The 14,023-nt window shown below is 49.1% G+C and overlaps 1 protein-coding gene across 2 annotated transcripts in view; it reads right to left on the bottom strand.

Moving 5' to 3' along the window:
- Positions 1 to 253: 253 nt before the first annotated feature.
- The window catches only part of LOC119964353 (vitellogenin-like), a 98,818-nt gene continuing 85,048 nt past the window's right edge, over positions 254 to 14,023 (bottom strand). For both annotated transcript variants that reach the window (XM_038793723.1, XM_038793724.1), the window contains 4 exons: positions 10,802 to 10,896; positions 9,872 to 10,031; positions 5,069 to 5,230; positions 254 to 573 (listed from right to left, as the gene is read on the bottom strand). In XM_038793723.1, coding sequence (XP_038649651.1) covers positions 452 to 573; positions 5,069 to 5,230; positions 9,872 to 10,031; positions 10,802 to 10,896 — 539 coding nt within the window. In that variant the 3' untranslated portion in view covers positions 254 to 451. The remainder of the gene's footprint in view (positions 574 to 5,068; positions 5,231 to 9,871; positions 10,032 to 10,801; positions 10,897 to 14,023) is intronic.

The raw sequence follows: 14,023 nt of genomic DNA, 5'->3' as shown, positions 1-14,023 counted from the left end.
AAGTTTCCCTCATGCTTCCTTTACCACCTAAACTACCTGTCCTGCTGCCTTCAGGGACCTGTGGACATGCTCCCCTGTCCACAGGCCCTCTCTACGTCCTAGCATCCCACCATTCATTCTGCATTCATTTGCCTTGTTGTCCTATTAAATGAGCTCGGAGAAGCATGCATATATCTCAGAGTTTCTCCAACCCAGCACTTCATTTCGCAAACAGAGCTATAATTTAAAAAACTAAGATGTACTTCAAGGCAGATGTTGGGCAACATACAAATTGTATGCTGAATGATAAAAGCTGATTTATTGAGTAAAACAAATTACAGTTCCGCCCAATTTATTAAAAAAATTATCCAATGTGTCATTATTTCGTCACATGTCTTCATTTCTCGACTTGCCGCAGTAATACAGACATTTCACCCCGGGACGGTGCATCAAATAAACAGATATTATCTGTTTAACTGCACTGGGACGGGCACGAACAGGCAGTATGGGCTTCAACAGGGCCGGTCAAATCTTCACTCTTCTGACCAAAGTTGGCGGATATCAGCCGCTCGTCGTTCAGATTGGCGTGAGAATCTGTAAAATATTAAACCATGTTTAGTTTGACCCGGGGAAGATCCCATTGTGTTATACCGACGCACCTCAATGTTGCAACGCTGCTACCAAGATGCGGAAGGTGTTGATCGAGTATAGGTTGTGGCTGGGTTTCCAGGAGCGTCTCAAATTCACATTCCACATAACGAATTAGTGAATGAGGAATCTTGACCAGGGCACACGGAGAATTTCCTGCATTTTTTTCTCAATGGATAAAGGTGCGGGACATGACCCTGAGCCTGAAGCATTGCTCTTGTCGAGGACTGACACAGCCGTAATGGACCCAAATGGTCAGTTTTGTGCTGCGATTATTCGTTGGGCGGGATCTTCCACACCCACGCGGTCCACACCCAGCATTGGCTGGCGGGTCTGTTGATGGCACCCTCTACCGTCATCGGCAGGACCGGACGACCCTGTCGGTGGGCACGGCGGGAAAATCCTACCCGTCATTCTATCTCAGACCCTCTCAGTTCACGGCGAGGGAGGAAATATTTGGCACCATCCCCAACTCCTGATTGGCCTCAGCGGCCTTGATGAGACTGGCAGGGGTCCAATTTTCCTCTCGGACCACCCCATTCCCTTCCCCTCCTCGCCTGCTGCCAGGCAGACACATTGTTCCGAAAACTCACATCCTCGAGGCATGTCGGCAGAGTCGGGAAGATTCCCGGCTCGGCCTGCCCACCTCAGGAGAAAGTGCCTGGAAAGACGGGATCTTCATTGCTGCAAGTTGGAGCAGGGTCAGTTGATACGGGAAAGAGGTCAGAGGCTGTCGCAAAAGATGGCGGGTTCTGCGTGGGCTGTTTATAAAATGCTGTGGGACTTGTTCCCAGTTAAAATATCAACACAAAGGCCCTCCAGCCCTCACTCCTCACACTCCCTCGCCGTCCCCATGCCCACCCATGCTACCTCATGCCCCCAGCATACTCTATGTCGTCTACATGGACTTTAGTAAGGCTTTTGACAAGGTCTGACATGGAAGGCTGATGAAGAACATAGAACATAGAACATAGAACAGTACAGCACAGAACAGGCCCTTCGGCCCTCGATGTTGTGCCGAACAATGATCACCCCACTTAAACCCACGTAACCCGTATACCCGTAACCCAACAATCCCCCCATTAACCTTACACTACGGGCAATTTAGCATGGCCAATCCACCTAACCCGCACATCTTTGGACTGTGGGAGGAAACCGGAGCACCCGGAGGAAACCCACGCGCACACGGGGAGGACGTGCAAAGTTAAGGTAAAAGTCTATGGGAGCCACAGCATTTGCGCAAACTGGATTCAAAACTGGCTTAGAGGTAGGAGGCAGAGGGTGATGGTTGAAGGTTATTTTGTGACTGGAAGCCTCTGTTAATAAAGGCAAGTATCCCTTAGTTATTCCGCAGGGATCAGTGCTGGGTCCCTGGTTGTTTGTGGTTTACATTAATGATCTGGATGGGAATGTAGGAGGTATGATAAGTAAATTTTCAGATGACACAAAAATTGGTGGTGTTGTAACCAGAGAGGAGAAGGCCTTAGATTAGAGGACAATATAGACGAGCTGGTTGGACGGGCAGAAGAGTGGCAAAGGAAATTTAACCATGCAAAGTGTGATGGAATGCATTTTGGGAAAGGAAATATACAATGAACGGTCACACCCTAAGTACAGAAGTTCAAAGGGACCTTGGTGTGGCGGTTCACAGATCTCTGAAGTCAGCAGGACAAGTAGATAAGGTGGTTAAGGAGGCCTGTGGGATACTTGCCTTTATTAACAGAGACATTGAATATAAGAGCAGGCAGGTTATGTTGGAGCTGTATAAAACGCTGGTTAGGCCACAGCTGCAGTGCTGTGTGCAGTTCTGGTCACCACATTATAGAAAGGAAGTGACTGCTCTGGAGAGGGTGCAGAGGAGATTCATCAGGAGGTTGCCTGGGCTGGAGCGTTTCAGCTATCAAGAGGGGCTGGATAGGCGAGGGTTGTCTTCACTTGAGCAGAGAAAGCTGAGGGGGGGATCTGATTGAGGTGCACAAAATTATGAGGGACATAGATAGGGTGGATGGGACGGTATTTTTCCCCTCAGTGGAGGGGTCAATAACCAGGGGGTCATTGATTTAAGGTAATGGGCAGGAGGTTTAGAGGATATGTGAGGAAAAACATTATCACCCAGAGGGTGGCTGGAATCTGGAACTAACTGAAAGGCAGATAGAGGCGGAAACCTCGCATCCTGGAAGAAGTATTTAGATGAGCAGTTCAAAACCTTAGCAGACAAGACTACGGACCAAGTGCTGGGAAATGGGTTAAGAATAGTTAGGTGCCTGATGATCAGCTTGGACGTGATGGGTCGAAGGGCCTCTTTCTGTGCTGTAAAACTCTGACTCGATGGCCTCTCATGCCCCCAATGCCAAGCAATGTCTCTCCACTCATCCCCGATGGACCCTCATGTCCCAAATGGCAAGTTTTAACTATGAGGAGAGGTTGAACAAACTCGGTTTGTTCTCACTGGAACGAAGGAGATTGAGGGGCGACCTGATAGAGGTCTACAAAGTTATGAGGGGCATAGACAGAGTGGATAGTCAGAGGCTTTTTCCCAGGGTAGAGGGGTCAATTATCAGGGGGCATAGGTTTACGGTGTGAGGGGCAAGGTTTAGAGGAGATGTAAGAGGTAAGTTTTTTTATACAGTGTGTAAATACTCTGGTTTTTACTCCGGCGTCGGCACTTAGACTCCCGTTGGGAGAATCCCGCCCTCGGTGTCACACAGGGGCCAGACGGGGTAGGGATGGCAGATTTCCTCTCCTAAAGGGCATCGATGAACCACATGGGCTTTTGTGGCAATTTGGTCATTTCATGTTTATTAATACTGAGACTAGCCTTTTTATTGTTCGAAGTAAAATTCCCCTGTTGCCATGGTGGGATATGAACTCATTCTCTGGATTACTAGTCCTGTCACATTGCCCGAAACGTTCCGACTTTTCCTGCTGGCGGAGGGTCCAAACAACGGGAAAAACTGTTGACAGTGGCAGGACCGGAAGATCCCACCAGCGGTCAATAGGGGGCCACCTCTGCCTGCGCAAAACATGCAGCGGGGGGGAGGGGGGGAAAAAAAATCTCACCCAATGGGTGAGATTTCTGGCCTTTTGACTGGGCGGTTGAATCCCCCATGTCAGGTCTGTAAAACCCTGACCTTAGTCATTTGGCTGGCATACTCCATGGTGTGGAGTAAAAGGTTTTCTGTTCTGAAACCTTTCCCCCCGAATCCGCGCGATGGCCCGTGCCGGGGTAAAAACGGTGCGAACCACTCCGGCGTCGGGCCTCCCGAAAGTTGCAGAATTCTCCGCACTTCCGGGGGCTAGGCTGGTGCCGGAGAGGTTGGCACCACGCCAGCCGGCAACGAAGGGATTGTGTGAGATAGCACATGCGCGGAACCGCCAGCGTGGTTCAGCACGTGCGCAGACCGGCCGGCGTATCCTAGCGCATGCGCGGGGGGGGGGGGGTGTCTTCTCCGCGCCGGCCATGGCGGAGCCCGACAGGGCTGGTGTGGAAGGAATAAGTGCCTCCACGGCACAGTCCCTCCCACAGATCAGTGGGCCCTGATCGCGGGCCAGGCCACCGTGGGGGCCCCCTCCGGGGTCGGATACCAGGTTAATCCTTCAGGTACCAGACCCAACTACGACAAAAGTTACTCCTTGATGCGCAATCAATGGACACGAAAACGAAGGAGTAGTCCGAATCAAAGGCTTTAATCAGCAAGAAGTGAGCCCAGCGGCAGGAGTACAGAAATTACCTGGCTGCTGGGGAACACGGGTTCTTATACCTCGCCTCGTAGGCGGAGCTACCTTCCTCTCGGCCAATGAGAATACAGAGAACACAACACTTGGGCCAATGGGCAGCGGGCCCGCTGTATCAATGGCAGATCACACTCCCAGGTACCGTAATACCCCGAGTCATACTACCACACTCGTATTCGCCGCAACTTTTCTCTGGTACACTGAGCTATAAAAGAGCAGCTTTTGTTGAGGGAGGTGTCAGTGATTAAAGCACATGGCATCCTTGGCTTCATAAATAGAAGCAAGGGAGTGTGTATTAGTCTCAGCCAGGCCTCAGATAGAGTATTGTGTACATTCCTGGCTACCACACCATCAGTTCAAATACCCTTGGTGTTGTGATTTGGTTTGGAGTATTTTTGAACAGTTCCGAAAAAGGGTGCTATATAAATGAAAACTTCTCTGCTGCACAAAATGAGGGCATGTCAGCCAAATGCATTGATAGTAATTTTCAAAAGGGAATAGGAAATATACTTGGAGAGATAGGGCTGCGAGGAAAGACATGGGGTAGTGGACCTATTTGGATGGATCTTTTAAAGAGATGGGACAGGAAGAATGGACGATATGGATTCCTTCGGGGCCACCTCTGACAACAATTTCAAACCCATTCACCGCAACAGAATGATGGAGACGAGCTAGCAGAACCATGTAAACGAACTTGCAAACATACCGGCTGGAAGGCAGTGGAAACTGTAGACAACTGGGGCTATTTTCACCGGTGAACATCCAATCTGACAGCGTAAAACCGGGTCAATGGTGTAGCATTTAGATTCCTGTCCGTGTATCTTAACGGAGTTCTCCAGCTTCACCATTCTTTTCATCAGTTTGCAATCTGAAAAGGTGGTTGGAACATGAGTTAGATCGTTGCCTCACTGATGCACGGTTATTATTGTCGACAAAAGTTTGTTTCTGTAGACTGTGAGGCCGAGATTATCGACTTGCTGATCTTGGCTGACAGGAGCAGGAATGTGGGCATTTTTGCGAACTGCCTAAGGCCTCTTGGCATTTCTGGGACTTCCCGGTCCGGATTCTCCGATTTTGAGGCCGTGTCCCCACGCTGGCGAGGGAACAGTGGCGTTTTACGATAGAAACAATGGCGTAAAATGGCCACCGATCCTCCATTTGGCTGGGGGTTAGCATGCTGGCAGGGGGAGATTACCCGGCTCCAGCTGCCGATACAGCCCGGAGAATTGCCGGGTCCGTGGTCATGCATGCGCACGGCGGTGGCCTGCAATGGCCGCACCGTGCAAACATGCTGGTGGCCGCTCCCCCTTTGGCCAGCTCGCGCTCCCCGGTCCACACCCCCCCCCCCCCCCCCCCCCCACAGTGCCCCCAGCACCTGATAAAGTCCAGCCCTGCCCGTGGATCGGCGCTCCCCTGGCTGTAGCGGCGCTGGACTGAGTCCGCAGCAGCCAGGGCAAGTTTCCGACAGATGAGACCACACCGCGACCGCGCGGTGGGGAACTCGGCCGGTTGGGGAGGAGCATCTGGGAGTGGGCCTCAGGCAATGTCCTGAGGCCGTCGATACGCCGCTTTGGAGGGGGCGTATCGCGAGAGCGGCACTGCCCCCGATTTGGTCAGGAACTGCGATTCTCCGGTTGATTGCCGGACGCGATTTCGGCATCGGCGACCGGAGAATCCAGCCCCCCATATTTGGATGAGATGAGTCCAAAAAAAAAAGCTGATGGGACATTAATATGACATCACCCTGCAATAAGGGGCAAGAGAGCAGCCAGAGCATTCTGGGTATCCAGTGTCACGAAGGGGTTAGGGGTGAGAGGTTAAATATCGAAGAGGGGCCTTGCTTTATGTGCTCAGCTGCAGTCAACAGGAAGAGACTTGCAGAGTTAATAATAATTCTCTTGGGCAGCTCTGGAAGCTGCTTTGTCCCCAGTCCTCCCCCAGATATATTATCCACGTAGTTATAGATTCAGTTGGGAGACCACACCACAGGATTCATCTCCGGGACTCACTGCGACCAGGACAAAGTTCCCCTCAGCCTTGGGAAACATCAGCCTGGGATGCCTTGTGCCAAGAGTATGTGGACAGGCTGAATTCAGGTCCCGCTGGGCTATGGACAGAAAGCTACTCTCAATTCTGCATCAAACTTAGAAACGACAGACAGAAATATCAAAGGGTGCTGCTTAGCACCGCATGATGACAGAACATTGTCCACTGTCTTAGTGGGGGCGTTCAAACCAAACAAGCCAATGCCTGTGTCAAAATGTTGGATTGTGATGAGGTGGTTGTCCAGTCATTTTCAGGTCTAAATTGGTACTTTCATTGATGAAGGATTGAGGATGTAGGAAGCTCAGTGGCAGGAGTGTTGATGATGTTCAGACTGAGATTTAATTGGGGCTGTGGCGATGACGGTCTCTCTGCAGATTCCCATAGCGGAGGGAGCTGGGATACCTGAAAATAAAACTGTGCACCTGAAGTTATTCAGCCAGTGAGTCAGCATTCCCGATGGACTGGGAGTGTTCCTGTTCCTGTGTAACCAGGTGGGAACCATCACTAAAGCCAGCTTCACCCTGCCGCCTCAGCTAAAACCAGCCTCACCCTGCCACCTCAGCTAAAGCCAGCTTCACCCTGCCACCTCAGCTAAAGCCAGCTTCACCCTGCCACCTCAGCTAAAGCCAGCTTCACCCTGCCACCTCAGCTAAAGCCAGCTTCACCCTGCCACCTCAGCTAAAGCCAGCTTCACCCTGCCACCTCAGCTAAAACCAGCCTCACCCTGCCACCTCAGCTAAAGCCAGCCTCACCCTGCCACCTCAGCTAAAGCCAGCCTCACCCTGCCACCTCAGCTAAAGCCAGCCTCACCCTGCCACCTCAGCTAAAGCCAGCTTCACCCTGCCACCTCAGCTAAAGCCAGCCTCACCCTGCCACCTCAGCTAAAGCCAGCTTCACCCTGCCACCTCAGCTAAAGCCAGCTTCACCCTGCCACCTCAGCTAAAGCCAGCTTCACCCTGCCACCTCAGCTAAAGCCAGCTTCACCCTGCCGCCTCAGCTAAAACCAGCCTCACCCTGCCACCTCAGCTAAAGCCAGCCTCACCCTGCCACCTCAGCTAAAGCCAGCTTCACCCTGCCACCTCAGCTAAAGCCAGTCTCACCCTGCCACCTCGGCTAAAGCCAGCTTCACCCTGCCACCTCAGCTAAAGCCAGCTTCACCCTGCCACCTCAGCTAAAGCCAGCTTCACCCTGCCACCTCAGCTAAAGCCAGCTTCACCCTGCCACCTCAGCTAAAGCCAGCCTCACTCTGCCACCTCAGCTAAAGCCAGCTTCACCCTGCCACCTCAGCTAAAGCCAGCTTCACCCTGCCACCTCAGCTAAAGCCAGCCTCACCCTGCCGCCTCAGCTAAAGCCAGCCTCACCCTGCCACCTCAGCTAAAGCCAGCCTCACCCTGCCACCTCAGCTAAAGCCAGCTTCACCCTGCCACCTCAGCTAAAGCCAGTCTCACCCTGCCACCTCAGCTAAAGAGGTGGAAATGCCCACTCTTCCTAAGCTCTGCATGTAATCCAGGGACTCAGGCAGGGACGGAGTGATGGTCGCTCAAGGTCTGAACTGGGCTTCGTTCTGTTGTCCCGATGGCTCCGTCATCACCTCCAACACTGACCATCGGGGATCACACATCCCAATAGGTTGGACACAGAGGGAGACTGACACCACAATGATAAAGACCAAAAATAGGAGCAGGAGTAGGTAATTCAGTCCAGCGAACCTTAATATGCAGAACATACAGTGCAGAAAGAGACCATTCGGCCCATCGAGACTGCACCGACCTACTTAAGCCGTCACTTCCACCCTATCCCCATAACCCAATAACCCCTCCTAACTTTTTTGGACACTAAGGGCAATTTATCATGGCCAATCCACCTAACCCGCACATCTTTGGATTGTGGGAGGAAACCGGAGCACGCGGAGCAAACCCACGCAGACACAGGGGGAACGTGCAGACTCCACACAGACAGTGACCCAGGGGGGAATCAAACCTGGGACCCTGGCACTGTGAAGCCACAGTGCTAACTACTTGTGCTGCCGTGCTGCCTTCTCCGCCATCTTCAACTCTACCTTCCTGTCTGCCTCTGTAAGCCTTGACTCCCGAGTTAATCAAAAGCTACCGAACTCAGCGGTGAACGTATTCAAGGACCCAGCTTCCCCTGCTCTCTGGGGAAGGGAATTCCAGACACTGATGACCCTTCCTGACAGAAGAAATTCCTCATCATCTTCCGAAATGAGGGACTCCTTATTGCGAAACTCTTCTCCCTAGTTACAGATTCCTCCACAGAGAAGAGATTGGGCTGAATTTTTATGGCTCCGTCACTGAGGTCAAGAGGCTGGAAAACGAGGTGAGCCGTTAAAGTCCGTTGACTTCGGCAGGAGCGGAAAATCCCACCCACCCTCGCAGCATATAAAAACAAATTACTGCGGATGCTGTAATTTGAAACAGAAATCTGGACAAACCCAACAGGCCTGGCAGCATCTGTGAAGCGAGAGGGAGCTAACGTTTCGAGCCTGGGTCACTGGAGAGAACTGGAAATGGGGTCAGATTGATAGAGTTGTGGGAGGGGGCTGCGTGGAGCAGTGAGTCTGGATAGAGAGCCAGTGATGTGTGGAGACTGACAATGAAGGCTTGGGCAGAAAGACAAAGGGCTTATAAATAGGGGTAATCAAGGACAAGAAGGGTGCTGATAGTGGCGCATTGAGAGATCAGAAGGTGTTAACGGCAGAAAAAAGGTAAACTGAGCATCAAAGGACAATTAAGAAGAGGGAACAGATGGCCCAAGTGGGGTGAGGCAGAGGGGGGACAACGGCGAGGGAAAAACGGATCGATGGAAGCCATGAAAATGAATTGATAGAAATAAAAATGGGGTGAACGTGCAAGAGAGAATTCACAGTCTGAAGTTGTTGAGCTCAATGTTAAGTCCGGGAGGCTGTGTCAAAATTTACACCCTTCTTAGCTTTGATCATTTCGCTTCCCTTTGTCTTTCTGTCCACATCTTTGCCAATCTCCACCTATCGCTGGCCCCCTGTCCAGCCCCAACGCTCCACGGGAGTATAAATCCAACCTATTTCCAATTCTCTCTAGCTTTGACAAAGAGTCATCCAGACTGGAAATGTTAGCTCCCTCCTCTCTTCAGAGATGCTGTCTGGCCAGCTGAGGTTGTCCAGTATTTTCTGTATTTGTGTGCGCTCAGCATATTTCCTGTCAATCACCCTCAGAATCATATATGTTTCATGGAAACATGGAAAATAGGTGCAGGGTTAGCCCATTCGGCCCTTAGAGCCTGGTCTGCCATTCAATATGATCATGGCTGATATCCCAACACCGCTCTCCCCATACTATTCATCAGCATCATCACCTCTCATTCTTCTAAACTCCAATGAAGCCTTCCTCATAAGACAAACTCCATCATTCCAGGAATCCGGAATGCTAAAATTCCGACTTAAGGAGACTGGAATGGATTCCTTTACCGTCCTTGCAGTTTTCGCCTGGCACCAACCACGAGTGAGCAAATTTGAGAATTTCGTTGGTGCTGCGTTTATTTGGTTGTAGGTACTCGTTCCTCTTCTGCGAATCACTTCGGCCGCACAAGCCGCATGTGCTCTCAGCCATCCATGGCACCACGGCAACCTGGTTTAGGAAGGAAGAGAAAAGAGTGGCTTCATAAAATCACGCGTAAAAGGCAATATAATTCAAGGCCAATCAAGCTGTTAAGAAAGGGGTGACTTTAAGCCTCTCTGCCCAGCAGAAGTCCAGGTCACTCTGTTCTATTCACTGCTCCATTTCTGCTCTATTGCAGCTGACGTGCCCGACACGATTCAGGCAGTGAATCTATGATCGAAGGTCTTCAATTTATAAAGCGTCTGACACAAACTCAGGGCATCCTGAGTCGCTTTGCAACCAGTGAATTAGGCCTGAGCTGTGGTCACCATTTGTACTGTAGGGAGTGCAGTCACCAATCGTTGCACAGCAAGATCCCACAGGAAACAATAGCCGCGATTTTCCGGCCCCACCGCGGTGGATGTGGCAAGCCAACCAAAAGTCTATTGAATTTGACAGTACTGGAAAATGCTAACAGTTTGAAAATGGATACAGATAGTAATGTTGTTGAGGGATGAATATTGGTCATCAGAGAACTTACCTGCTCTTCTTCAAATAGTGCCCACAATCCTACATCTGAGTGGGCAGTGGGGCCTCAGCTTATTGTCTTACCCAAAACACCGCACCTCTGACAGTGCAGTACTCCCTCAGCGCTGTGCTGAAGTGTCAGTCTAGATTATGCACAGTATAGTGATGCATGGTATAGTGATACGATTGCCACGGATCTCAAATTTAAATTTAAAAAAAATTATATTTTTCCTTTATCTGAAAGGAAGATAACAGCACGAAATGTCAAGCACCTTGATTTCTTTGCCATCGAAGGAGAGCTTCTCAAGGCCGAGTTCTGGTGCTTTTATCTTCAGTCCATTGTCACTTCTCTCAATGGCCAAGGATCCTGCAACAGCGAAGGTCACCATTAGACAGAATCAGACACAAGCCGGTCGGAGCTGGAAGAGGATGTGAGGTTTTCAGAAGCTGCTGCCAGTTAGAGGCAAATCAGTACAAGCGCCGAATTTGGGAAAGAGAATTTAATTTCAAATTAAATTAAATGCAAAGTGGACGCTGAATATTGTTACGACACTCTGGGCTAATGTGCGATCACTTCCAGCCCCATAGGCCCCAAAGACCCAACACAAGGGAATTGACCAATAATTTGTACATAATTTGCAGAAACTTTGGCCCCTTGACTGTTCAATAAGTTATAACTACCAGGTTTGAAAGTTGACCACAACAACATTTTATAACAGATGCAATGCTGAAATATGCAATAACTGTAATGAAATAGGGGCCAGCTAATCTTCTACTCCCCCTTTTACCGTCTCACCCTCTACGCAACCACAGACAAGTCAGACACACACAGGGGAGGGAAAAGGGTAAAATGATAGGGGTAAAATGGAAAAAGACAGACGAGTGCCCTTGCTTCTGATATTGAAGTTGTTGTAGCTGGCTATCTTCCCAGGAGCAGGAGCATTAAAGCCACCCATTGGATTGCTAACTATGATCTTCTGGCAGTTACGTTCAGTCAGAACTCCCAGGCTGTAGGATTTCTTCTGGGGGGGTGACTCTAGCTTTTTGTAACCTGGGCCTTCTCTCAAAAGATCAGCCTCGGGCTTGTTTAATTCTTATTCGTCTCCAGCTCCCCCAGAGTGACCAACAGCTTGTCTGAGATAAGAACACAGTTCCCCACATGAGAGTCCAAAAGGAGTTTTTAAAACAACTGACCCACCCCGCAGCTGGTGGCTTGTCTGGATTTCGTTAAGATTTTCTTTGTCGACCCTCAAACCCAATTCTCAGCCTGAGACTTGCTCTTACTTGGTTTCCAGACTCACTAGAATGTCCTCTAACTTTAATGGGGAGGAACAGGGTACAAAAGAAGCAGCTTCTATGAGGTTTTAGAAATGTCTGTCAGCATTTCAGGGAGCGAGAAACTCCAGAGTCTCTTTCAGCTCTGAGTTAGAATTGAATCTAAAAACCAGATGAAGACTTCCTGCCCTTTGTGATTCGAAACAAACCTGTTGGACCTGGTGTTGTAAGACTTCTTACTGTGCCCTTGGCAGAACATTCCAGAATGGTCACCATCACAGACTGTCAACAAAGAGCCCAGCATATATACATCTCATTGGCTGACAGCCAAGTCCATCAAGATGAGACATCACTGTTGTCAGCACACGCTCCAGGATTCCTTTTTTATTAAATTAAAGGTGAACCCCACGGGCGGGGAACAGAGGGAAGTAGACCTTGGAAATTAGGAGACAGGTTTAGATAAAGGATCTGGATCGGCGCAGGCTGGGAGGGCCGAAGGGCCTGTACCTGTGCTGTAATTTTCTTTGTTCTTTGTTCTTGTTCTAAAGGCATAGATCCTATTAATTGTCCAGTGTCATGTGAGAGTACCTTTAAGCAATGGGTGTTCATAAATGGGTGTGCATATAAATATCTGTAGTGAGAGTAACTTTAAGAAATAAGTGTTTATTACTGCAGTGATGTCAGAGTCGGTGGAGCTGGGCTGTCTGTAAGCTTTTTACTTTCGTTTTTGAGCATGCTGCAGGGTGTGTTTTAGTTTAGTTTTCAGAGTTAGAGCTGAAGCCAGACCAAGCAGGTGTACTGCTATTCTCTCTGCCATCAAAAGACTATCTCTTGATCATTTAGTGAATTCAGAATTAAAAATGTTCTCAGTAGTGAATGTAAACCTAATATGCTTCTGTTGAAAGGTGTTTTAAGTCTTATGGATGTTAAAAAGGAAATTTAAAGGTTTACTTAGTGCTGTAGTTTTTGGGGGTTGTATTTGAATTAATGGTTGCTAAGATGTTCACTGTATGTTTTAAAAAGGTGAACTTGAATTCATAGAATAAACATTGTTTTGCTTTTAAAATATACTTTTCCATTTCTGCTGTACCACACCTGTAGAGTGGGCCGTGTGCTCCCCATAACACAATCTATTAAAAGTTGTGGGTCAGGTGAACTCCATGATACACTTTGGGGTTCTCTAAACCCTGGCCCATAACAACAGGTACAAGAAGTATAAAAGCCACAATTAGCGAAAATGTAGGGAATAAAAGAAAAATCAGGGTTTAAACAGGAGGATCCTTACAATATGAACATATGAATTAGGAACAGGAGTAGGCCACTTGGCCCCTCAAGCCTGCTCTGCCATTGAAGAAGATCATGGCTGATCTGCCGAATACAATCACCGGAATTCACAGCAAAACTGAAAACAAATTCTGAAGCGGTTAAAAAAACATTTAATTATTCACAAATTGGGTCATATATTTGTAGCTCACTGTAAAATTAGCTTGAGGTATATTCTACTATTGAGCCCCACCAGTGCAGAGCTTTATAAGATGGAACAGTGGTTGGCAAATTCAAGAAATGGAGCTCGCTGTAGGCATGAACCCTGCCTCGGTGAGGCAAAGGGAGATTTGATTCTTTCCCCCCCCCTTCCTAAAGCTGAAAAAATACTCCACAGAATGCAGGTGCCCTGAAGTGTCTTGGCAGAGTGGCAAATCTTCAGATGTGGGTGCAGAAGGAGGGAATTTCCTTACTTGCATGGATGAGGCATCTAAACCAATGGAGCCATCATAGGAACACCCAACCCTACATATTTCATCCAAACTCCACTGAAAAGTAAGCAGTAATCGTTATGATTGCCTGAGGGAATCGTGGTGACTCTAATCACAATCGTACTCTTCAAACAGGGAGCTAGTGAGACAGATTTTCCTCTGATTGCCTTTGTTATATTGGATTGGATGGCAAAGGATCTGGCTGGTGGGTCACCAGCTATTAAGAAGCACCCCAGCTTAACTTGGACCCATTCATTTAAATGGACTGCAATTAGGAGTCACGTTTCTGACATGTTCAAAGGGAATCTGGCCCATTGACCTTCAGTTGAGGATCACTCCACTACCTTCCCAGGCCGCGCATTCCAGATTCTCACCACACTCTGAGTGAAAATTATTTTTCTCAAATCCCCTCTGAATCTCCTGCCTCCCACCCTAAAACTATGCCCCCTTGTGATTGGCCCCTCA

Source organism: Scyliorhinus canicula, chromosome 4 (genome assembly GCF_902713615.1).
Source record: "Scyliorhinus canicula chromosome 4, sScyCan1.1, whole genome shotgun sequence".
Lineage (NCBI taxonomy): Eukaryota > Metazoa > Chordata > Chondrichthyes > Carcharhiniformes > Scyliorhinidae > Scyliorhinus > Scyliorhinus canicula.
Note: the sequence above shows the minus strand (reverse complement) of the source record. Positions and strands in the feature narration are given on the sequence as shown.